The sequence below is a fragment of the Cyprinus carpio genome, chromosome A2, assembly GCF_018340385.1.
Source record: "Cyprinus carpio isolate SPL01 chromosome A2, ASM1834038v1, whole genome shotgun sequence".
NCBI lineage: Eukaryota > Metazoa > Chordata > Actinopteri > Cypriniformes > Cyprinidae > Cyprinus > Cyprinus carpio.
Genome location: NC_056573.1, coordinates 12,400,376 through 12,428,194, shown reverse-complemented (window position 1 = coordinate 12,428,194; position 27,819 = coordinate 12,400,376). Strand labels below are relative to the sequence as shown.

Below are 27,819 nucleotides of genomic sequence, written 5' to 3'. Positions count from 1 at the left end.
CATTCAACAGGTAAATATTTACCATAGCTAAATAGTCATGGCCTATCTTTGGAGGTATTTCATGGGGCTGCATTATGAAACAGCTTCTGGGTGCTAAAGGAGTGATGGGCTTGTCCATGCAAGCATATGAGTGGATTCGCTGAGACCAGCAGAGCTGTGCAACGCTGGGAAATCCTTTGAGCAAGGAGGGTTCATACACGGCCCTCCCCTTCAGCTCCAGAATCACACCTGTCTGCCTGCTTATGCCAGCCAGCTTGTTCTAGGATGTGCTGTAACAGTGCCCGGGCCTCTCGATGGCTCTGCAGGTGCTGAGTATGTTCTTGCACTGACAGGAGCCAGGCTCATCACACCTGTCTCCTTCCAATCATCCGGGAAACTCTAGCGCCACTCTGAGTCTTCAATTAACACTATGACATTCCAGAGATATCAGAGCACTGTATGGGTGTCATACGTCCAAGGCCATGACCTATCAAAATGATCTCCTTAACCTTTAGAAGACAGTTTTCCACTACAAGAGCACTGACTCTCTAGGATTTGGAAATACTCATGGTGTAAAGCTCTTATTGACACTCAAATAGTTGAATGACCTGAGAACCTGGCTAAATCTGTTGCGTTTGTGGGAATAATAATGTTTTCATTCCATCAATTTTCAGCAGGTCTCAGTTGCACAGTGTTGGGATGCCATCGCCAGCTGAAGCCCGGTACACCCCTCTTCCCCTGCACACCGTTTAAGCTATAACTTCACAATGTGCGACTGTCACTAGCAATGTGACGGCACTGGGTACTTCTGAGCAATCAGAGGGTTCTCTTCACTCTAAATACTAAGAAAAAGTGCATAGCTGCTTGAAAGCAGTTATTCAGCGTTTAATTTCAGCTTTCAAAGCTATGCTTAGTGTTTTGATTTATGGCACAGCATGTGCAGCACAGGCCTCTGAGACTGGAGGAGGATGGGGCGCAGAGGAGGCGCACAGTTATATTAGATCCTTACTGAATGTGAGGAGACTAGACAAGAAGAGCAGGACTACGGTGCCTGAATTTAAGAGACCGACAGAATGATATTTAAAATCTTACAAGGTGAAGGAGCCATTTTCTCCTTTGTGGCCCATCATCAACGCAAATGCCACATTCTGTGTTAAGCTAACTGAGACTTGTTATAGCACTTCCATATCATTGCTCTCGTTGATTTTGATTGCTTCCATTGTCCTCATTTGTAAGTCGCTTTGGATAAAAATGTCTGCTAAATGACTAAAGGTAAATCTAAGAGATACTGAGTGAAGTCACACATAAACACATAAACCTCCTGATCATCTATGAGATGTTACTTCTTATGTGTATAGACAACATATTTACCCTCTTTTTGATTATTTGATTATTAATCTGTTGTTCTTTTTGTCCTGTAATGCTATTTCAGGTATTATATAATGCAATTTCTTTAATCAGATTTATTAAAAGTACTGTCCTATACAGTATCCTGGTCTATTCTGAGTTACATAAAAACACAACCATCCTGTTAATATCAGCACTATCCTCTTAGCCTTTCACAGTATTAAAGCAAACTGGTGTTCATACCACATAAGCTAGTCTCTACATGTATAACTGTTATATCATGTTGAACCCAAACAGTTGGAGTGACTGGGGGCAGATGGCAGAGGCTGTCTAAGAGAGCACCGGGACTGGACGGCCCATCTCATCCTCACCCCCACCTTTCCTCACTCGCTTTGACGCAGGAGCGACTGCCATGTGTGTAAAATGATCCTCAAAGATAAAGCTTCTAATTTGCAGTTTATTTCTGCAGCAGGCACTGGGCAGACTTTAGAAACACATACAAATACCCTACCCCCACCACACACTCCAAAACACACACACACCACTGTTTGAATTTGAGTGCTTGAAAATAGAAGTGCCAAATGCCATCACCATAGCGATAACCCTTTACCTGGACTTCTGAGAGCCTCTGAGGAATGTGGGGGCATGAAAGGGGCCTTATTTCCTCACACACACTCGGCAGAGAGCTGAATTGAGGAAGTGGATTTTATGAGGGCCTATTCTATTCCGAACTGGATTTCCTCTATGAAAAGCCACACAGTGGAGCCACTGAAAGAAGTGCCATTAAAATAACAGATCACAAAGGCTGGGCCAATGGAGGATGGGACGCATTTTCAAAAGCCAGAATATTCGAAATAATCTTCATTTAGAGACACATGACTTGTGTGTTTTTACACTCAGAACCAGACAGGACATATTAAATCAACCCCTCAGGTTTTGAAAGTGAAATTTTAAGAAATGCATTAAATATTCACATGCCAATTAAAGTTTTTTAAATATTGTCATGTGTCAAAATACATATACTGCAACTAATAACTACATGTGTCAATATGAATAATAATAACAATAATTTATATATTAACATTAAAAATACTAATAATAATAACAATAATAATAAATCAAATAATTATCACAATTAATAAATCTGTTATTTTAATGCTAAACTTGAAATACTTTGTAATTGTGTGAGGTGACATGAACATGCAGAATTGTATTACTGCGTGATTTGAAATACTTTGTAATTGTGTGAGGTGACATGAACATGCAGAATTGTTGCAAATGATTTGTGGCCTTGTGTTTGTGGCTCTTGCTTAATGCAGTCTCCACATGCTGTTGTTTACCACTTGGCTGCCATCTATTTCAGGGCAGTTCAGAGCAGCCCGCAGATGCTGGCCAAAGGCTCTGCTCACGTTTTTACAACCAAACAAGATAAGGGCCTGAAAACAAAATACAGGGGAGCAGTGAAACTTGTAATGGTCTTTACATTACTGAGTTAAGGATGTTTTTTTCTTGAAAAACTTTTTGCAAAGATGCAAATAAAGTCATACTAAAATATGCTGGCTCTATTGATGCAGCGTTGTCTCTGTATAGATGAAACAGAGAATGAGGTACCTGTATTTACATTTGTCATATATTATATATATTAACTGTAGTATCATAGCGTGTACTGAAGACGAACAAAATTCTCGACCATTTAAGTATTATGTTCTGTACAGCTATGCAGTTATCTAGTATAAATACTTTCCCTGACATACTACATCTACCATATTAGCATTGTCCTTTGACCTGTAGGTTTATGATGTGGTAAAGAAAAGTACAATCTACTTGGATTTTGTTAAACAAATACAATTAAACCATGGAAAATGACTTTATACCTATAGCACTTACACTTCAGCAGTTTTACACAGTTTTCAAAAATATTTAATTGTGATTCTTGTATAAATACAGGAATAACAAGCTTTGCACAGCAGACTGGCTCATTAAATAATTTATAATATCTGGATGTTAAATTGTACTCACGTGGCTGTATTTGTTCAAAGCTTTACATCTCTCAGATCTTCAGGTGCAAGTAGAAGTCTCACTGCCTGTCTAATAAAACTATTTACTAGTGGCAATAACGAGGAAAGATACATAATTAAAAACAGGCATATGTAATAACTTTAAGCCATGAGCAGAGACCTGCTGCACTAACCGTCCTCACCAGCAGATGGGGGTATGAGCTTATATGTGCTTAGGTTAGGGGTAGCTCACCCAAACAATTCCTGTATGACTATCTTCTTCTAAATAGAGAATCTTGGAAACCAGCAGCTTTCATTATGGTTATGGTAACAAATTCTTTAAATATCTTTTTTGTTCCACAATGAAAGTCATACAGGTTTGAAGCAACATGAGGCAAAAATTTGGATAATTTTAATTTTTGGGCAGCTAATGAATTCATATCCATAGGAACATTTTTGAAATTCATAATTCGAACTTAATTGTTACTTGTGCAAAACAGCATTTGACAACGTTTCACATGCATATTCATACAGGTTAAAGAGTTTAAAAAACAAATAATGTGACAACAGTTCAACCAAAATATTCCTACTGTCAATCAAACGATGTGAATAATACCCGGACTGAACACGGAGGCTTTGAAATACGATTCGTCTCTCTCACCTCATACAGTCGTAGTCAGAGCCACATTTGAAGCAGTTGTCAGACTTGTTAAAACCCTTTTAAGCTATGCCGTTTACCACCCAGGAGACACAAGGTCACGATCCCCAGGATTCCGAAATGTCTCATCTGCTCGTACACCCTGTCCATTAATCATTTCACTGTTTGTCAACTCATCTAAAACAGTTCAGGAACTTTATGCACCTCATTTTACATGGATAAAGGATCAGAGAGTTTCATCATAAAATGCATTGTGTCATCTCTCATTTCCTGTTCCTCTGAGCTCTAGACAGGGGACATGGTCTAGTTAGGGTAATGTGGCCTTTGAAGACTGAGACTTCCCGGAAGATGGAATCTTTGATGACGATGAAGCATTCATTGGCACACACCTCCCAAATACCCTTGACTACCCTGGATCACAGGTGGAAAATACAGTCAGGAGTGAGTAACAGCAACAAATGTGGCTTATTGGAAAAAGACCTTGTGATGCCAGGCAAACATTTGTCTTTTTCCACACATGGCATGCTGTGTTCATGCTATGTTCATGGTGTGAGATCTCTTTTGAACACTAGATGGCAGACTATGATTCTTGAATGAAACTGTATAAGCACTAGAACTGTCTCAACTAAGAACACTTAAAGACTTCTGGGGATCCATATGCTTTTGGGCTTTTTGAAGTGGACTTAATGGCAGTAATCCATACAGTAAACCAGTCAAATTTACAGTAAAATAATGTAGTCAGTGGAGGTCATGGACACACACAGCACTCAGTACTTCCAAAGCTGAGTCAGAGTAAATTATCCATGCTTGAATGAATATTTCACACACTCTCTTCAGGTCTGGCTAGTCATTATCTGAGGATTAAAAGCATGGGAACATATGACTCCTCGTGTCAGTAGTGGCCATCTCATTGCAAACGCTCTTGGATGATATTATCTAGTTTTGTGCTTGGTGAGACCTTACTTTCCATTCCCCTTTTGTCTTGTGCTCTTTTCTTCCCCTCTACTCACTCCCACTTTGTCTTGTGCTCTTTTCTTCCCCTCTACTCACTCCCACCAGCAGCACCAGCTGCAAAAACACCCACCAAAGTCAGAACTCAGTGACATGGATCTCCCCAAAACACTGACAAAACACTAATCACAGAGACAAACCGCTGACAAAATCGAAGGCTTTCCTCCAACACACACAAAAAAATCTTGCTTACATAGCCTGATTTTTTATTAAAATGCATATTTTCATGGCTTTTTTGTTAATGCAGTTTAATTTTGCTAAGCATTGATAGACCACCTTCCAAACCTCTTTTGTAGCGTATATAAAAAGTACATATTTAGAAATATTTGTCTGAATCATTTCTGAAGAATTTCACAACAATGTGCCATCTAATTTCCAGAGATATTTCAGAGCACAAAGGTAGCATTATCAATTAGTTTGGGAGATTTGTTTGATGGATTCACAGAAATGCTGTTTTAGAAGGTTGAAGATGGAATTCATTTTCTGACTTTTCGTACATAAAACACCAAACACAACAGGAACCGAACTCTGTGATCTTCCGTTTAAAGATTTCACAAAACAATCACTGTCAAATAACCTTAAAAACATCAACTCTGATTCTCTCGCAAGAAAACCAGGCTAACTCAAATCATCCTTCATCTATCCCATCAGACTGTTCACCCAACCATTAGAAGACAAATAGTTTGAGACTATGAATGAGCAACAGTTTCATTGTTCAAAAATAGGAAGTCACTGTTCAGTGCTGATGCTCATGGTACAGGAAGTAACACAGAGCTCCTATTTGTCTTGTCAAATCTCCATGCCAGCTCAACAGCTTAAGCAGCCCCCCGCACAAATGGTGGCTTAAGTACTGTGTTAGCTCATCCCCTCAGACATCCTTAAACCTGGGAAAAAATTCCCAAGGGCTGGGAGAAGCTTGGACGTCAATCAGGGGTCTCTATCAGTACTTAAACTGATACACACTGTTGTTTGAGGAGGCCCTTGTCTTGTTGCCATGTGCTTTTATGTTGTTTCGTTCCAGAGACATAGCCTCTTCCGTTATTTTTGTATTGGAAACCCTCACAAATAGCAACAGGCAGTGATTCACAGGAAGATATTGTACATAAGGGGGTTTCTTGGCTCAGACTTCTGCTGTGATTTCATTTCCTCTCAATACAAGACAGCCATGCTGGTGATGTAATTCCCTACTGACCCTATGCAAACAATTCTAGCAAATAAGATGGACACAAAAGGCATATAGGCATCCTCAATCACTGTTTTTTTTTTTTTTGTCCCTGAGGGAGTGAGCAAAGAAACACTGCTGTCCCTTGTGATCGAAATTTGAGTGATTCTGACTGTGAAAGTCCAAAATGTACTTTGAAAAGTTTCAAAGGCAAGTGTACAAACTGAACTGTGTGAGAATTTAATGAAATTCTAATCCCATCATTATCATTAACATACTGTGGGTATAGAAAATAATTAAACCCCTTTAAAATAATCACATTTTGTTGCTTTGCAGCCTGAAATAAAGATGGACACAGCATTTGTGAATTATTTGGCCTCAACACCAAAAGGATATGTCTGGAGGAAATCCAGTACAGCTCACCATCCAAATAACACCATTCCTAGAGTATGCATGGAGGTGGTAATATCCTATTATGGGGTGTTTCTCTGCAGCAGGGACTGGAGCACTTAGGGGATAGAAGATGGGGGCAATTCTTGAGGGAAATCTGCTGCCCTCTGCCAGAAAGTTGTTAATGTGAAGAAGGTTTACCTTCCAACACGACAAAGACCCAAAGCACACAGCAAAACTGAGCACACAGTGGTTGAAGGAGAAAAGGTTGAATGTCCTTGTTGAAAATCTGTGGAATGACGTGAAGATTTCAGGAAAGTAGGCAAAGATTGCCAAAACGTCTAGATTAACTTGCAAAGTTAAGAGTAGGCAAATATTGCCAAGTCTAGATGTGCAAAGTCCCAACAGACTAAAGGCTAAAGGCTGTATGAACCTATTTATTTTCTTCAACAAAAAAAAACTTATTTTTTTTCTCTTTTTTTTCTGACATGTTGGTGTTATATCCTTCACTTGGATGTATAAGTTGCACTGAGTAAATACAGCTGGATAGAACCAAAAACTGTGTCCATCCATCCATTTCAGGCTACAAAGCAATAAAATGTGATTATTTTAAAGAAGAGTCATTCTTTTCTATACCCACTGTATTGCTTAGATTTTTTTGCTCTTTCACTCACTTTTTCTTTTTCTGCCAGTTCCTTATTTTTCCAGGTGTCCACTGTCCAGTTGCTCTTGGTTTAACGCAGTTGCATTAATTGCAGTGGTTATCACATTATCTCGATTAACACATTTTTAGAAGGAAAAATCACTCTGTGGAATTCAACTATGCATCACCAAAATGTTGCTCTTTGGTCATTTTAACCTCCTTTAGGAGGATTCTTAAAGTCTCAGTTATCTGCAGAGGTTAGCCTGTTTGGATGAGATTGAGGATTTAATATGGGTTTCAACAATACAGTAAAAACAAATTATAAATGCTGCATTGACAACTGATGGAAATGAAATAAAATAAGTTTAATACTAAAATAAAACTAAAAATGCAACTAAAATAAAACTAAATAGAAATATTTAAAAACAATTACATTAAAATGACAAAGCATATAACAAAATGACTTCACCTGAAAACAAAATATATATATATATATATATATATATTGACTATAATGGAGATTCGGAAATCAAATCACTCATAGAATCAAGCTGATCTTGAATAAACTGCTACAGTGATTATAAAGAGCACAATCTTTGAATGCTTTCTGTAAAAAATATTCACAATATAGATAACAGATGTTTTTCATGCTACTAACAGTAACAGTGAGAAGTTTTTTTTAGTCAATGGCTTGATTCACTAATGCATAAACAGCAGTTAACCATTCTGCGACAAAGAATGTTACATGACCCCTTTCATATAATTATAGTGATTACAGGTCATGAAATGCAGTTTCAGATTTTGTTTCTCAAGGTTTTCTGCACTAAAAAGGTCTTTATTGACCTTGCAGCAGTATTTCTCTTGTGATTGATGGACAGACGTGAGTTGTTCAGAACACACTTCCTTGACATACAACGATTATGTATGTTAAGGGACGTGATGAGGGGAAATTGTGATGTCACGACTGTCCCGATTTCAAATCCTGACGATTCAGACGGGTAAAAAAACTATAATTAATATTTGACACTGGGGAGTTAGTTCTGAGTTTTGAAACTTTCAGCCTGTTTTTACTGCAAAGTAATGTCTCATTTGTGTAAATATCAAGAACATTTTGATTCCCAATTTCAACACAATGGCACTCTGGAGTTTCTCTTCACTTCATATAACAGATGTGTCGTGTTGACCGACTCTCACTGAATGCAGTGGTGACCCACTGTGGTGTGTCTGTGGCTCTGAGCATGACTAGTTGGCTTGAGCTCTTGGAAGAGATACTTCTGATTTATATTGACTGTAACACTCTTATTGCCAAGCAGGGTGATCCCCGTCACCATGGAGAGTAACAGCACTTCCTGACAGGTGCAGGGAAGGAAATGTTGCCTTGTCTTCACCATGTGGTCATACCAATAGGGCAAGGTCTCCAGTCCAACATGGTGGGAGAACACGTAACCAGGCAAGGAGGAGGAAGGTTTTACATACAGGCTTCAAATCTGAAGGGTGAAAGCATTTCAGTGAAAAGCCTTGTGCTAACTACAGACAATTAGGTTAAACCAGCTGCTAATTATGCTAAAATAGCACTGTACCATCAATTTTCTTTATTATTTCATTGATATTCTCTCACAAACACACACTTTTCTATATAAATTAAGCTAATTATTAGGGAAGCTGACTGATTTTAAAATGAAAATGTTACATTATTTTGTCCAAATTTAAAACAAAAACACTACAAACTAAAACAAAAACATTCAAAACTAAAATCAATCTATTTAAATGCTACAAGTGGATTTAGGCATCATAACATTAGTGTAAGGAATTAAAAATATTTTAAATGTTAAATTAATTTTAAAATCAGTATAAGATTAATTTTTTACTTAAAAATTAATGAATGAAATGAGTGTTAGAGGATGCCAAAGGTCATCTAAATGTAAAAATAATAAAATAATAATAATAAAACAATAAAAAAATATTAAATTAATTTAAATTAAATTAAATTAAATTTAAAATAAAATAAAATAAAATAAAATAAAATAAAATAAAATAAAATAAAATAAAATAAAATAAAATAAAATAAAATAAAATGGTTTTGATATACTGTGTAACCCTAATCATAGACTTCACCTTCCTACAGGAATTGCAGACTGCAACACATGGGAATCTTTGTACAGTGAACTGATTTTTATAATTCTTAAAGTCTTATGGGCAAAAGTGTGTGCAAATGCTACTAGTGGCCACGACTCATTTAACAACCCAGTGAAGACTTATTTCAATTACCTTCATCTTCAGGTCTACATAAAGTCTTTAATTCATAAATTTCAACATGACACACATGTGAAACCAAGAAACAGAGAGAAGCAGTAAATAAGCAATCTCAATAGAGTAGCACTAGCCCCAGCATCCGAGAAACAGATTACCCTGTCAGCACTGCGACAGAGGCAAGGAGGCCTAAACCCGATTGAGCGTCCAATTTCATCTTCACCTGCTGTTTGGTCTAGCAATGAGCCATGAAACGGAAAGAGACACACAAACAAAAGACCACACTGAGGTCTTGCAGCAATGCACAACAGCAACTGCTAGATCTAGAGCTGGCTCCCTAAATGCTGAGATGCTGACACATGATAGATGGGCCACAACTTGATCCATTCAGTGCTTTTGTATTTGTGATGACACATGCAGGTACTTAATGAGATGAAACGAGGAAAGCACTGCAGGTGCACCATATTAAAAACAAGACCCCAGATTCCCATCATTAACGGCAAACAGGTATGACACAACTGCTCAGAGGGAGGACGCATAGGTCTAACGTTTCTGCAGCCTTGTTTACCTCCGTGATTGGCAGCTTTGTGTTTAAATGGGACAGTGGGCAGGGCTCCTGGCGTAGCGCTCTTATTTTTATTGCTCCCTCGGGTGCCACAGAGGGGATCGGGTTAGCAGAAAGCTATTCCCAAACTTAGCCGTGACCCCCACGGCAACACTGGGTCCATTTTCCCTCTGGCGACAGCCAGTCTCTTAGCGGAATGAAATAGTAGGCGGGGAGTAAGCTGATTTAGTCCTCCTGACACCTTTGTCTGTGGATGACAAGAAGGAGGAGAAGTGCCCTGGGCAAATCATCACCATTAACAGTGTCTGTGCCAAAATCCCCACTGCCTGCTCTTGCTATGACCTACCAGTGCTCTCGAAAAAGGACTGTGTGCCCTCCACACCAACTGCATGGCTACAGCATCACAACACAGTCCCAAAATAACATTTGGTCCAATGAGAAACGGTTACTGGGGGATGTGTGTATTATGAAAACATGCATGTTTTCTAACTAGATATCTCACACTTGTATCTTTGAAATGAAGCTAACATTCAAAGATTGACATGCATACTTTTAATGTGAACTAATTCAACCTGGTTTGAGATAAAACTTTTAGTATTTGGAGACTTGGGCAAGCAAAAATGCACTTGTTTATTTGACTTCATCACTCATTTCTACAAAATCTAAATCATTGGCCATTAGAGCATTTTCTATATGCACTTAGGAGTGTGTACGTGCATGTTCGTGCACAAGTATGTGACTCATCCAACCTTAAGGGTTCTTAGTTATGCGCTGAGCAGGTACAGAAATAGGATTGGAGGAGGAGCCCCATTATTAAGGGGGTTCCACTCTTGACAGATGTCATGGCAACGTCATAAATAGCAGGCCCGAGATAGATCATGAGCTGGTATTGGTTTACAAAGCCAGGAAAATAAACAAGTGAGGATTTACCAGGTAGAAAAAAAGATAAAGGGTCGGAGAGAGTTAGAACAGAGGATGCATAAAGAGCAAGGGTTAAATGTGCTGGAAGGACTGACATGGGATATAAACAGCTTAATAACAATTTTCGAGAGCTGACAGTTACTAATAAATACATCATGAAATGCCAAAACAATCTCGAGATGCACTGAAAGATTGATTTAGGGGGGTTTAAGGCATTGGGAGCTGCCCTTTTATGCAGTTTTCACCTATGTTTTACACATTTTTCAAAGCTGTGATGAGTACTGATCTGCACTGAATGGGCATAAAAAGGTCACACTTAAAAAAAAAAAGCCATTCATATCTAAACAAGTATGTGTCCAGTCTCACCCAAGATCCCTAAACTAGAGAATGACAAACTGTGCTTTCCCCACCATGATGGATGTGCAGAAAAACAGCTAAAGGTGACAGCCAGCTCCAGGAGACACATGATACTGACCCCAAAGTTGACTGCAACATGCTTCTCTGCAACCTGCTACCTTTCACAGGGGCAACAGGTTAGGCAATTGCATAGTCTTAAAAGTCTTTAGTTAGTATAGTTAAATGTCTTCTAGTTGGACACCATAATAAAAATGTGAAATTAGGAAGGCTTAGAATGGAAATCATCAAATACAACAAACAATACAGAACAAATGATTGTTTCTTTTTTATAAAAGTCAACACATGATAAACCAACTAAACTGGAAAAATTTGAAATTAAACTTGTTCAAAAGATCAGTTACCAGTGACAAATATGGACCTGTAAAATACAAAATGGTATCCCCATCAATGCTTATATATAATGATAAATTCCACTTCCCCTAAAAAAAACAATGTATTTAGTTCATGCACATACCACAGTATTCCAAAGAGGAAATTTGATGTAATGGTTTTGATTTATGAAGACTATAATTTTGTGCTTCAGTAATGGTATAATGGGTAATTGGAGAATCTGAATAACAGACACACACACACACACATTTGACATAAATATTGTCATGTTCCACAAGATAAAATAAATAAATATATAAAAATAATTATATATAATTTTAAAACCTAAATGATTTGACATAAATATTGTCATGTTCCACAAGATAAAATAACTGAATTTATCAAAATTATCCTGTAAAACTTGACCTGTCCTTGGTTCTTAATATTGTATTTTGCCTCCTTGAGCATCAATGACTATCTGTTGTTTTTTGTTATAGTTGTATATAGGTCCCTGGTTTATCCTAAAGCTGCTCACTGTTCTTAAAAAATCCTCTGTGTACTGTAAGTTCTTTGGTTTCCTCGCAAATACTCTGCATCTGACTTCATCCCCAGAGTAGCTTAATGATTTTGAAATCCAGCTTTACCAATAGGGACATTTGAAACACTCATGCCCTACAGTCACAAATGGCTGCAAACAGCCATTGATGCTCAAGCAGATAACACAGAGAACACATAAAATTTTAGACACAGAAAATTGTGAAAATTATATATATATATTTTTTTTTTTACATTTTACCAATGATATACACTGCACAGATTCCGCAACAGGCATGAAAACCTTACATAGTCATAGTTTAGCTGAACTCACCCTGATGACTTCGGGCATCTGTTGAATGAGAAGTGTTGAGCCTGTGTCCCTTACAGTAGAAGCAGGGGTTTGTATGGCAGCAGGTGCACTTGAGGGTGTTGGTGCAGGTATGCATTTAGGAGTTTGTGTTGGTGTAGATGTAGTCTCAGACGGAGGTACAGGCAGTGGGAGTGGAGCTACCTCTGCTTTGGTGCTGGCCAGTGTGTCCTGGAGAAGACGCATGACCTCTCGCTCCTTAGACTGTGTTCCTCTCCCAGCTCCACTCTCCACCAACTCCTGAGCAAAGCTCTCAATGCTCTCAAGAATCCTGAGCAGCAGAGCTCCATCATCCTCTTCGGTGGCCTCAACTGCTTTTTCAGAGGGCTTGGTCACCAAGGGTCCAGACACACCCGCCACTGGTAGATCATTAGCAGAGCTACCAATCAAATGCTGGGGGGAGCCTGTCTGCTGGGCACAGTTTTTAAGTTTAGGGGGCAGTGGAGGTTCCTTTTGCATGTTCTGAGAAAGACACTCCAGGTCCATCAGCAGTTTATCAATGTCATCGGCTCCCCCTTTATTAATGTGCGAGGTTGACCTAGAGAAGAGTCTGGAATCTGTGCTTTTTGGCAAGAACATCTTGTTGACCGTCAAGTCATTTTTAGGCTTGTACACAGTTCCATTTCTGCTAAGTTCATGAAGTTTTTCTGAAACACCACTACTAGGTTCAGAGTAGCCAGTGGGTCTTTTGGAGAATGGTCTGGACTCCGAAATACTACAGCTGTGCTTCCCATCCCCTTTAACTGCCCTGTCTGGCATCCTTCCCACATCCGAATCCTCCTCCTCGATATACAGAGCTTCCATGGCATCCTTACAGAGGCTTTCGCTACTACTAGACAAGAGAGAGTTTGTGGAAGAAAATGTGTCCGGTCGGCTGGTTGAGACTGTGTGGTGGCAGATATAAGGCATTGAACCGCTACTGGAGGCTGAAGGCAAGTTGCCATGTGGGAACCCATTAGTTGATGGAGGTGTACGTGCTGACAAACCAGCTGGGCTCTGAATGGGTTTCACACTGCTTGCAAGATCCCTAGAGCCTTCTGGAGGTTCTGGCTGGGAGGGTTTAGCTCGAGGCTTTGTGTGCGGAGGAGACTGAACAACGTCTTCGTAGCGTGGAGGTTGCTCATTGCCAAAGATGGGGGAGAAAGGGATTTGTTGCAGCCCGTGTATGCTGTTGACTAGTTCAGCAAGCTCGCTGTGCTCCTGCCTCACACTTTGCCCCTGTTCCAGTTCAAGAGGAAGCCTCTTCAGATAGTTGGAGAGGCGAGCCATCACATTTTTATAAATGACTTCAGGGTTCCCGGAGTCGTCGCTGCTTCCGTCCATCGACTTCCTTTTGATACACTGTTTGATGATGTCTGTGCACTTCTTCAGATCTTCCGAGCACTTGAGGAGAATGTCCAGACAGGCTTTAATGTCTTCTCCTGAGGCACTGCTGTCTGCCTTGGTTTTCTCCAGTATACGGGTAATTAGGTTCTCCTCGGTAAGGCTGTTTAGATAGAGCGTGGCCACATTGTTTAGGTTCTGCTCTAAGGATGCACTGCGACTTAGTTTATGCTCTTCGAGTACAGACTTCTGAAACAGGCCGAATGGAGGACAATTCTCATCGTTGCCTGTGAACTGGCCATAGATTATGTCCAGATCAGTGGACCTCCTGCTGAAGGAGTCCGGCCGAACCTTACGGCCCTTTCTGAAAGTCACGTGGCTGGAAGAGTATTTGATTTTCTCAAATGAAAACTCTTTGATTTTTCCACTGGCCAGGTTGATAGCTTCCCCTGTAATATCCTTGAGGCTTGCTGAGCTTTGGATGGCAGATCCTTTCTTAACTCTGGGGATGACCTGGTGGTAGTCATCACAGAAAGCACCAGGTCCGGTGTTGCCATTCTCCATCGTTTTGGACTCATGAATGCTGATGGGCCGGTCAGAGCAGGTTCTAGATATGGGGGTATCAACAAGTTCTGCACAAGTGCTGCGGTGAGCCACTGTGCAGTTCAGTCCATGTTTTAGTGCACCACAGGGCCCATTACAGTAGTGTACAGTGTGCTGGACACGACGGTCAATCACAACGCTGTTATAACAGTTAATACTGCTGACCACAATGCGATAGGTAGCCGCCATGGTTTTTGTTTGTACATAAATCCAAAGGTCTGCTTTGTAATATAACGGTAGTCACCTAAAAACAATAAATGCTATGTAGACACATTTATATTAAACTGTCAAATTATATAAATCCTAAAAGGCAAATAAAAGTTGCTTTGCTTAGCCTCAACTGCTGCTTTAGATGATTCCAAGGAAAAAAAGGAATTCCATATCAATCCTTCACCGGTACCCCATAGTTAAAGGGAAGCTGCACTGTAACATTTAGCAGCAAAACTATCCATTCCTTAGCATGGGCCCCAATGGCCTAATGATAGGCCTATGTGGAGCGCTCCAGATCATCCCCCCTTTGGACAGCCTAGGCCTGTGGGCAAAAAGAAGTCCTCTGGCTCCGTCTCCGTCTCCAAAGCCACAGCATACAGCCCACCTGGTGACAGCCTTCCGCTGATGTGTTCAGCAGATGTTCAACCCTCTGTCTTTATCTTGCTTTACCAGCAATAATCAGATGTTTAAGAATCCAATGTGAAAGCCACCTGAGAATAAAAACACAAAAATGGGTTAAGTGTAGAGAAAAAGCACTTTTTTCAGATCAATTGAAATACAAGTCTCTGAGCCCCTAGATTGTGCTATTGCATCCTTAAGCTAATTGTGTAAACTATAAACACCACTGAATTTACAGCCTCTATCCAAATAGTCTACAACCACAAACATGTTGGTGTTTCCTGAAGAAAACAAGGAGAGCATTAAAAGGAAGATTCCGCCTCTGAGTGAAATATAATATATTAATGTGTATGGTAGACAATGTTATTCACAGTGACTTTATTCAATGTACAGTTTTTAAAGCACAAGTGGGGCATATCTTTAATGTTATTTATTTTGAAAGGGAACAATGCAGATTTTATATTGTCTTTGATTAACATCTCTTTTCATTAGATTATAAGCACATTACACTTTTAATTTTTATTTCATATAGCTAAACCACAAAAAAATCTATACTAAAAAGCTCAAAGCACATTAAAATATTCTACAAGCCAGTAGTGAACCACAAACTATGGCTTTCAAACAAATATAAACCAAAAAATAAGACGACGTGCTGTAATGCGGTTATAAAAAAATACCTAAGCCTCAGGCATCTTAGGTCTCCTGTGTTATCAAATGTAGTCCTTAAGCATTCTTCAAAGAGGCCCACATCAGTGGAAGCTGCTAAAGAGCTTGTGATGAAAGTACACAGACACACTATTAGCATTCTTTGACAACACACCTCACTCTGCCTCTTTTCCCTATAAAGTGAGTTTACTCAAAAGAGAGCAGCTCAAATACACAAATGCCATAATTGAACAGTTGCACTTGTACCTTTGGTTGCATACTGAATCATCCCTCAGGCAAGGAACATTCATTCCTGTAATGCTCTCATGACAAGTTTTTGTACTGTATTATTGAACACCGGCACTAAACAACAACCTGCACAAGAGCAGTCTTCCTGCTTCCATGTGCTACTGCACTGTTTGAAGATTACACAAACATTTAAACTTTTACACAAACATTTAAAATGGTCTTATTGTAAATAGTGCCTTTTATGCGTTTTTGGATCTTACATTGCACAAGATCAATCATGTCCTTCATACACCCAAAAGGTAGTTCAGTACTTCAGTTCAGGTATTTTGAAAAGACGTTACTTTAACGGGGGAAAAATCTTCTTTTTTTGGGCCATACAGTGAATGTCAGTGGGTCCAGTGTTGTTTCAGACCTCAATAGCTTTAAATGTATTTAGAAAAACTATTGAAACATTCTTCAAAATATCTTCTTTTAAGTGTCACAGCAAAAAAAAAAAAAAGTTTTACGGGTTTGGAACAATACTTTAATTTTTGAGTAAACCATCTCTCCTTAACAGATGAAAGTTCTCAAAACGTCTCCTTCAGTGCACAGAAAAATGACATCAGCGACATGAATAAATAATCATTTCATGTCTCTACTGCTCACTCTCCCTCTCTCTAATGATAATTATGTCAACAGATGAGTCATTGAGAGACTGGAGACATATTTATTTCAATACATATAAGGGAATGAGCTCATTATTAGTATGTCTTAGCCGAAAAATTTCTCCACGGCCAAAGCACACGCTCCTTTATTCTCTAATTCATTTTCTTTTTCCCTGTTGCTTTTATTTCTCACTCCTTCTGGCCCTATTGTTTTTCTTCCATTTTTTTCTTCCTCTCACAGCAGGCCTCATTAAAGCCTTGTCTTCTCTGTGTCTCAGCAGAGCAACTGCAGAGAACAAGTCTCCAGGATTTCTACCACAACCTTACCTCATATAAACTCTGACTACTGCCATGCATGAAAGCATTTCTAGCAGTATAATCTGCATTCACAATATAAACTCATAAATGAATTACACGTCTGTATTTCCTCACAGTTTCGGAACAATGGTCTCTTGATTCATTACAGATGGGCACTAGATTGTTGGCATATGTAAAAAACATTCAGAGAGTGAGATTTACAGGGACATCCCACACCCTCCGTATTCTGTGTTCTAACACTGTTCACAGTCGACAGGTCCTGCTTGCTTGGGCAGTTACACTAAAAGCTAGTGCCGCCCTGTGAGAACCTTACAATGAGAGCAACTGCCTTTTGCAACAAGACAAAGAGATACAGAGTATCAAATGCATAAACAGTAAGCCAGCTTCAGGATGCCAGGATTTATTTCTGAGGGTCATGAACCTTCATCAAAGAATCCCAGAAACAGACATTATCTCCATTTCCACCGTGTAGCACTGTCTTAGGTGTCTTACATTATGGACAATGACTTTTATTGCTCTGGCCACATCCTCATGCCTCCCTGCAGCAGCTGCAGAACTATGGCATGTTCACACAGGTGATCAGGAACCCTGGGCATCTTTCTCCTGGTGTTGTTCAGGTCAGTAGAAAGGTCTCTTTAATGTCTCTGTGACAAATGCTGATTCTACTGATTCTGAACACCATTTACATTTACAGTTGAACATAACCTGTGTTATAAGTTTGAACAATGGTTAAACAAATAGCAGGTACTTCTTTCCTAAATATCATAGGTTCAAAGTAAATATAATGAGTTTGTACTTGTGGTCGTGCATGTTTCTGTTTACCATGGGCTGCTTTGACTTTCCATGGCCAAGGCTCAGTACAGACACATTGAAGAACTTGTTTATCATAGAGGATAACACTCTTCAGCTCCAGTGTCCTCAAACAGAGACTCTCAATAACACAGTGTGCTCTCAAAGTGGGCTTTGACGTAGCTGGTTGTCAAGTCGGGATGAACTCAATATGACAGGAAGAGTGTGGACCGCAGCAAAGCGACGGCTTTTTAATGACAATTTAACGGGCTGATCGACACATGATCCTGCATTCTCTCCTTTGCCTGCCGTTTCTATTTCCGGGCCGGTGGGGGGCTAAAGCAGAAGCCTTCACACCCTCACATCACTCAGTGGGTGCGGACGCCCATACAAACATCTTATACGTCTGATGGGAATCTTCTTACTGCGTAGGACCTCCCTGGTTAGCTGGCTTAGCTGTTTTGGGGTGGCTAGCTCTGTATGAAAATTGAGATGAAGAATCTCCCTAGAAGATTAAGTTATAATTGTCAGGCAACAGTCTTATATCAGCTTAATGTTGTAATTAGCATACAGTGATTGTTATGGAGAAAACCGTGCATAAAATGCAAACACACTGTTTGGAAAGCAAGACAACATCCACCCACAGTTTTGAGACTCTCTCTACTGGCAGGAGCATGAGAAATGAGCATGCAGCAGCCTCATTATCTTTCTAATCCCGTTGCTTTCACGCCGTACATTCGTTCCATGTTTAATTACACCGTAGCATTCACACGCCGAGAAGTCACATCCGTGTCCTGTCACATCTGCCAGCGCTTTTCAATTTTGTGTTGAGACTCTAGGCTGTACAATATTGGCAGGTTTGGAGCATCTTCCTCGAAACAACACCCTCAACATGCTATGTACTCAGCAAAAAAAATAGATCTTGTTATTTCTGCCAGGTAGAGCAATAAATCACAATGTGCTGGTCTGCTTATATTTGGCCCAATTAAGAGTTGAAGGATGAAGAACCGATAAATGTTATAGTAGCACTCATTAAGGAATCAATGCAAATGGAAAGCTTTCCCTTTGGAAGTTAAATCGGGAATTTGTGTTAGCGGTCAGGCCTGGTCTTGTTACTGTGCACAAGCTGTCGAAGTGGGGCCCGCCGTGAGCTTTGTTTGTCTCTGCTTGAGTAATGACTTTCAAAAGCTGTTGCTGCAAGAGAGAACCTGACCCCCGTGACAACAACACATTAATAAAGGAAGGATTACACACTCCCTAGGCTGGCTACTAGCTCCTTCACACAGTGACCAGGGAGCACACTTAACCCTTCACAGCCTCAAGGGCTCAGACATCACTGAGAGGAAGGAAAACATGGATGTTTTAAAAACTGAAGATAGCAATTCAATGAAATGTTGCAAAATGTGGCATTAAAGAGGTCATATGATACTGCAAAAAAGAACATTATTTGGTGTATTTGGTGTAATGAAATGTGTTTATGCGGTTTAAGGTTAAAAAAACACATTATTTTCCACATACTGTACATTGTTTCTCCTCTATGCCCCGCCTTCTGAAATGCGCCGATTTTTACAAACCTCATCGCTCTGAAAAGCGAGGTGTGCTGTGATTGGCCAGCTATCCAGTGGATTGTGATTGGCCGAATACCTCAAGCGTGTGACGGAAATGTTACACCCCTTAACATATTGTGATGCCCTGTCTGATCGGACATAAACATTAAAACCCATTATATAGTGATATAAACATGATTTATATAAAAATAGTTTCGCTTTCTCAGCGAAACAGCCGCGGCCGGCTTGAATGAGCAGAGGCGGGCGGCTTGAGAACGGTGCAGCTGGCGGATTTTACGAAGGAGCGTCTGTTGGGCTTGCGGCAACCACATATGACGACCCCGGGCTGGACTCCCCTTCGTCCACGGTCAAAGCCGAGCTGGCGATCCACAGTGCAAAGTTGATGTATTTCCTCAGCGGCCTGCACGGATCAGCTCCAGGCATGACAAAGTGGATATCATCCTCTTTTGGAAGGCCAAACAAAGTAGTTTGGTCACAACCAAACACACAGCATCTATATGACATAGCGGTGGCGGCAACAACAATACTACAAAGAGAATAAAAGGTTCTTTCTTTGCATGAACATCTGGGCAGCGTTATGCAAATCTTCCCACATAGTGCCATAGACATGTGGGGCGTGTTAGAACGAGCCATTTCAGGATGGCATGGTTGACTCTTAACTTTTATAAAGAATATCTCTTTGGGTTTGAGACTTTAGTCTTTGAAATTTTACAGATCTTTTTTATGCACCAAGAGCTTGTAACCGAAGAGAAAGGAAAAACTGAAATCGCATCATATGACCCCTTTAAGTGCTTAATTATTATTCAGAGTGAGGAATGAAATGGATTGCAGAATACAATTATCAAAGAGAAACATGGCCTGAATCAATTTCATTATCACGATGATTGCTATTATAATTGCCTGGTTTTATTTTGAAACTACTCCACACATAAATGTACAACAAAAGTAAACAATACTAATTTTTTATAGCATTTATATGCTTTAACATGTGATTTAACCAAGTAAGACATCAAGACTAATTTTAAGGGTTGTTAATAGTTAAGGTTGACAAATCGTGCTCCTGGACCAAAAAAAATATTGCTGTTTGTTATTGAGAATTTAAAGGAGGATGTATTTTAAAATACAATTAAATTCCTCAATTTAATTGAGGTATCACAGATGATGCAGAATTTCAATTCAAATTTAAATGATGTGGGATTGAAACAAAGTGAAATTCAAAGTTATACTTTTTGAAATTAGACATTTGTTAAGACAACTTTGAATCTTGGCTTGATAAAATCCTGTTTAAAACAGTTTTGATGGTTTTGAAATTTCGAAGGTTTATAGCTAATACTTTTAAATTCTTTCCAAAAATGAACAAAAAAATGACTGAAACCAAACATTTGAACAGTAGTGCAGACAGCCATACAGAACAACAGAACACATCCTACTTGGCAGTTTAAAAACCCACATTTAATAATTGTTAACACAATGTCTCGCTTGTTCATTTTCATTTCATAGCCTAAAAGAAACAACCACTGACCTAATTCTACAATGCAGTTTATCAAAATATTTTCCAAGGCTCTCTTTTCTCAAGACACTTTTTGGGAGCATAAATTACATCCCAAAAGAGGGGCAGAGATATTGTAGATTGTATTCCAAATTTTTGTTGCAGCAGGAGGAAACCAGCAGTCAGCAATTAAATCCCAATTAGTGTCTATTGTTTTGAAACCGCATCAGTCAGACGGAACAATGAAGCGATGGTCGTAACTATTCACAACTCGTATGAAGACAGAGAAGAATTAATGCTTTACAGATAGAAAAGCTGATCAACAAATGCACTCTGCTACAGCAAAGCAACCTCTGAAAAAAAAAATCCTCTGCTCTGATAAAAAAAAAAAAAGTGACATGTAGCCAAGTATGGTGTCCCACACTCGGAATTTGTGCTCTGCATCCCATCCAAGTGCACACACACCAGTGAGTAGTGAACACATACACACACACTCACCGTAAACACACCCAGAGCAGTGGGCAGCCATTTTTTTGGCACCCGGTGAGCAGTGCCATGATCAAGGGCATCTCAGTCGTGGTATACTGAGGATGGAAGAGAGCACTGTACACCCCCCCCACACCCCCCCGACAATCCCTGCCCTACCTTTGGGTTACAAGTCCGACTCTTTAAGCATTAGGCCACTGACTGCCCCTAATCATGCTTTAGTGCACCAGCTGCTGCACTAACAGTAATGACTGCCTCCACTCTGCATTACTTTCTTATCTAACTGATTGCAAGTCACGAAAGACAAAGAAAAGTCAAAGGAGAGGAGATGTAGCACATGTTTTGCATTTTGTGCAAACAGACAACTCCATGATTATTTCATTTCCAAGTAAGGGACCCGGGTGACCCTGACCTCACTCTACACAGCAGATGTATTATATCGCTTGGTCATCTTTTTATTGTATTCCATTCCTCCTTTTTTCCACTTACTCTTTTCCTTCACTTAGTCTCCCTGGGGCCTCAAACAGGATTTAGATAAAGTGAGCAGAAGCTCTTGACAGAGCACACAGACAGCTGACCCAGTGCAGACACTTACATTATGCATTTGGCAGACACTTTTATCCAAAGCGACTTATGGTGAATTTAATGCACACATTTTATTAGTTTGTGTTCCCATGGAATGGGACAATTTAGCAGAGAGAGGAAAAGAAGCAAAGCTTCAAACAGACAGAAGACATATAGGAGAGAGGTATCTATCAAACAGCCAGTGGCAGAACAGTAAAAAAGTGCAACTCTTCCACAACTCTAACCAGTCATGACTTGATAAGAAATGCCAGGACAGGACATTTTGTTGGCCGCTTGGTTTCTATTCATGTGTTGTTTTTCTGGGTAATATCCTATTGGTCTAAAATTTCACTGCACACACGCTACTGTTCAAAAGTTTGGGGTGAGTTTTTTTTAAAGAAACTAATATTTTTATTCAGCATATACACATTAAACTTATGCTGTTTTTAAAAATGCTGTTTTTTGACTTTCCATTAATCAAAGAATCCTGAAAAAAAAATTAAAAAAGTATCAACAAAAATACAAAAATACAAAAAATCAGCAAATCTGTTTTTAAAAAATCATAATAAGAAATGTTATTTGAGCAGCAAAACAGCATTTTAGAATGATTTCTGAAGGATCATGTGACACTGATGACTGGAATAATGAATGCTGAAAATTCAGCTTTGCATCCTATTACATTTTAGAATATACTGAAACGGTAAACAATATTATTCTTTTCCTGTATTTTTGAGCAAATAAATGCAGCCTTGGTGAGCATAAGAGACTTCAAAAACCTAATCAATTCTGGTTTAGAAACAAATACCCAGTAGAGATACAGTAGGTAATGTTTCCCTAGTAGAGTCCAGAGCAGAATAATTCAAGTCTGAGGATCAAACATTCTTCACCTCTGAGCCCCAGTGAGCACATTATAAATGTAAAAAGCCTTCAGAGCTTATGAAGTCAAAACTAGTGCTGATATATCTCCACATTTACTACGTGAGTAGACTGTAAATGAAGTATATCTCTATAGTTAGCTCTTTCAAAGCTCCATCAGGTGCCATCTATCAATAAACTGCATTAGGTGCATGTATGGTTTTGAGGCTGTTTTATGTCTAGACAGTTTTAACACATGACCAGCTCATTGCTGCATCCTCATTTGGAGCTCTGCAGTACTTGTACACAGTGGCCCCAAAAAATATTTGAACTTAGGCCACAAATGAAACAGTAAAAACAACATTATAAAACATAAAACCAAAACACATCAATAACAATACTCAAGCAAAATGTAACAAAACTGTGTTTGAAATATAACAAAAACACACACACACAAACACACACACACACACACACACACAAAGACAAATACAGTACTGTTTAAAGTCTCTTACTGTCAATAAGGCTGTTTTTGTTCAAAAATACAGTAAAACAGTATTATTTTCAAAAATTATTACATCTACAAAAAAAATGTATTATAAAATAATAATATAAAAAAAAATCAAACAATTAAAAAATTTAATGAACATAATCATATTATTAAAACATTTAAACAATTAAAAATTTTAAATGTTTCTTATTATTATTAGTGTTGAAAATGTTTGTGGAAACCATGATGCACTTTTTCAAGATTCTCTGATGAACAGAAAAGTCAAAAGAACGGCATTTATTTGAAATAGAAATCTTCAGTAACATTCTAAATGTCTTTACATTCACTTTGATCATTTTATTGTATCCTCGTTGAATAAAACTATTTATTTATTTAAATAAAATAAAAAACACTTTACTGACCCCAAACTTTTTTTTTTTTTTTTTTTTTTGTATATTTGGACAATTTCTGGTTGTGCAAATCCAATGTGGATTATACTGCCTATTGAATTAATCATGTTCATTTCCTTTATTTTCATATTTAGATTACCTCTGCCATCATCTAACCCTCACTTAAGTTAATCTTAAAAAAAAAAATTAATAACACTGTTAAATGTTAAATACTGTTAAATCTTTACCTAATTTCAAAATGAATATCTATTTTTCATGCTGTGCATCCTTACTTAATAAGTGTTCGAATACATTTTGTAGAAACTGTGTATTGACATATTTAATAAACAAATGGATGGAATTCTAATCGAGACTGGCGCCCAGAAGGAAGTAACTCGAGCCTGGCTCCTTGTACCGCAGTGCCTCGCCACATTGGTGACAGTGTAGTATGGCCATCCAACAGATATGATAGACAGCCACAGGAGAACAGCATACTGATGACACGGTCCACGAGGATAGACACATCAGTGTCCAGTCAGGGAACGCAGAGCAATGCTGACTCACACTCAAGCTCATACCAGTTAGGTTCCTTCTGCCGGTCACCACATCCACACCCCTCACCAAGCAGACGATGAGGGTCTGAAGGAAGAGCACTGCTGGGTTTCCCACAGGCTGGAGGGGGAGTAGCAGCGATCGCGGGCAGGTGTTAGTCCTCCAGCTGTCCAGAGACTTTCACAATTATTCATGGTGACTCAAGCCCTGATGAGAAAAAGGGCCACTTCGTAGCAAGCACAGCGCAAGTCATTTTCTACATCCTGCTCATTTCCACACTTTGGTTCACTGATTTTGATTCTCAAAATTCACTTTTAAGATGAACTGAGGGATCCTGCTCTTAAGGACCACTTAATAAATTCAGAATGTAACTTCCAGGTTGAATTTATTCTTATGCCACATCAGTTATCCTCTACAGCAAGATGTTGTAGCGGACATCACATTGTCTTCTCCCTGTAACTTCTAGAGCAATTTAAAAGAACATCTCAAAGATGAAATGAACGCTTAAAAGAGACCCAGTGTAACATGACAGCTTCTAAAAAACACTATCAGGTCCAGACCTTCCCCAGCTAGAGAAAAGCAAGAAACAGTGTCAAAAAATTTCCCACTGAATGAAAATGGTAAAATTGCCTGAAACCTAAAGCTCTGGAAAAACTTGTGTCATGCAGTTTCATATGGTTAGCAAAAGAGAATAGAATAAGCATAGTGCCTCATAACTATCTATTCCACAAAACCACTTTCTTTATTACACAAAGGACATGGAGTGCTCATTGATCACAATTACGTATTCCGACCAAACCAGAGATAACACACTGTCAAAGAGAATTCATGATTGATGTTTAATTCATGCAGCAAGGCCAAACTCACTGCATAATGGCACAGTGCTTTCACAGTACCTTTTTCATTTTTCTTCATTACAGAGAATGTATTTCAAGTCCTTAAAAAATGTCATCATGGAATTTGATTATACATTAATACATAAACCTGTTAAAAAGAGTTTTACATAGACTTACATTATCTGTAAAATTAGCAATAGGCAACAGTCATGAAACAAATAGGCATTCTCTGTACCGTCAGCCGATTTGCATAACAGTATTTGCAGTGACCATCCCTTGTCTAAACCTAAGCGTACTTTCTAAAAGAAAAGTTACGACTGCTGTGTTACACTTGACTGAACATTGATCTGTGCTTCACATCCGCTATGAGCTGTCCAGTGGTTAGCACTGCTTCACCACAGAGGTTTAACTACGGACAGCTAAATAAAACAGGCTGTGTGCAAATTAATATTTCTGAAATAAATATTTCTGTGAAATGCATTAGGTTGCACAGAAAAAAGCACAATCTAGGACCTGCTCTGAATAGGCAAGGGCCGGTATGAGATTTTGACGGTATGATAACCTTAAGCAAAAATATCACGCTTTCACGGTATCACGGTATTGTTGTTACAGCTCTGAAATGTGTTATTTTTAAATGACTAAATCTTTTTTTACCGCTGGACAATATATTTTGTTTTTGAGCAACATACAGAATATTAGAAACAGTAGAATTAGTTTATTTTTTTCTTTGATTTGTTTTCTAAAAAGAAAAAATAAAGACTGACATCTTTATTTAACCTAAATATGTAATTACAGTATTTATTTTTAGTTATATAATTCATATACATATCATTTAATATCATTTAGTTATATAACAATAATCATAAACATAATTTGATTTAATAATAACCCAATTTGAAGCAAAAACAATGTTCTGACAAGCTTTGTGAAATTATACCACATAAACTTTTCAGAAGACAGTCAGTTCCCCTCAGAAACACATTCATATAAACCCCCAAATCAATATTGAGGATTTTCTTCCAATTGTTTGTGCATCATGAACAGTGAGTGATCTGCCTGCTACAATATTTTTCTCTGTGAGTCCGTCTTCAGCGTCTCTGGCCTGTGTTAACGGGCATTAACAGACTTCATATTTTCACATAAATGACATTTTGGAAAATGACTGCATTGCAACGCAGTTTGTGCAAGTCCAGAACAGAGAGTTGCAGTAAAGCAAAAAATGGCCAGTTGCCGATCGCGTAAAGGCCAAAGTATACTTCGGCCGTCCGTGCACCATCTGCATTACGTTATTTTCGTCATCAAGAGGGCTCACGGACAGCCGCGCACCCCGTGGTACCGCGCAAGTGTCGAGTTCATCCATCCACGCTCATCTACAGTTGAGTATGTGCGCGAGACGGAAAGGAATGCTGAATGTGTAGTGTACCCGGGCCTTAAGTTCGGCCATCCTACACACACGTGACTGACCGCTCGCTCGCACCAAGGGATTCCTACTCTTTCAGTCATTGAGGAGACAGGGAAACAGCGCATACCGCAGGAACGGTATAATGGAAAATATTAGTGGCTTTGAAACCGTGAAATTTTCAATTCGCGGCATACCTTGAAACCGGTAATCGGCCCATGCCTATGAACAGTTTAAGAATTGGTACTGCTATAGCAGCAGGGGACTATTATTTTGTTGAACAGAACTGAGGAACAGCTGATTCCTTCAGGTTTGGACTCATGATCGAACTTTGAAGTTGTTTACGGTTTCCTACCTGTTGACCAAAAAAAAAAAGCTACCCAAAAAAAATCAAACCGACATCTAGTTTTTTGTTTGTTTGAAAAGGTCAATAAAAGAATAAATGAAAAAACAAACTATCAAAATGTGCACAAAACAAATGAGTTTAGTCGTGTGAGCAAGAGAGTTCGATGTGCGTGTGAAATCTTTGATAGTGTGTGAGAGATGTTAAATCACTGTATGTGAGTGAATTAGTGATAATGTGTGCGAGAGTTAAGTTTGAAATATGTCTTGAACAGCCTCTCATAGCATACGCCAGCTAAAATGGTATAAAACCTATTTTCCAGTAAACTTAAGTTTGCAATTGTTAGGTGATCTCAGTCTATATTTTAGCAAGGGCACCAGCCTCAACAAATATTTCCTCTACAAATATTTTATAGCTTAAAGGTGTAATTTTTCCACCCACGTCTTACAAACAAACAGGAAATTCTGCCCCCAAACTCAGTTACTGGTTGAGCCAGAAGCTGGCATTTTCCATGAAGTGGATCTGTGCAGGAACATATGTAAACATTTGCAAAATTTTGGTGGAAAAAGTCCTTTTTTGATATAAAAACACAGCTAACAGAGAAGTTATTTTCAACCCAAGCAGCTTTCTATTGGCCAACATAGTAAACCCACGTGACCAACTTGAACCTGTTGAAAAAAACTGGTCAAGAAGAATCCTAAGACTTTACCTAAAACACTCAAGTAGAGCTCATCAAACAAACACCACAGCTGTCTGAATCAGCCCCTCCATATTAATGTTAACTTATACAAACATGTACTTCTTATATATATATATACAGTATATATATAGGCTTTTACACCTTTATTGGGTTAGGACAGTAGAGACCAGACAGGAAAGCTTTGGGTAGAGAGAGGGGAGCGCCGTGAGCACGGTTGTGCTATATGTCGGTGCACTAACCACAAGGCTAGTTTTTGGTAGTACTTCTTATCCCAGAAGAATACCCCTAAATGCAAGTTGGCCAAACCACGTGTGAAATTAAAGCACTTATTTTATAAAGACCCTTTTAAAGGGATACTCCACCCCAAATGAAAATGTTGTCATTAATCACTTACCCCCATGTCGTTCCAAACCCA

General features: G+C 39.0%; 1 protein-coding gene across 2 annotated transcripts in view; it reads right to left on the bottom strand.

Annotated features, from left to right (window-relative positions):
• The window catches only part of LOC109082085 (serine/threonine-protein phosphatase 2A regulatory subunit B'' subunit alpha-like), an 80,894-nt gene that overhangs the window by 14,141 nt on the left and 38,934 nt on the right, over window positions 1-27,819 (bottom strand). For both annotated transcript variants that reach the window (XM_042773589.1, XM_042773596.1), the window contains one exon: window positions 12,518-15,180. In XM_042773589.1, coding sequence (XP_042629523.1) covers window positions 12,518-14,668 — 2,151 coding nt within the window. In that variant the 5' untranslated portion in view covers window positions 14,669-15,180. The remainder of the gene's footprint in view (window positions 1-12,517; window positions 15,181-27,819) is intronic.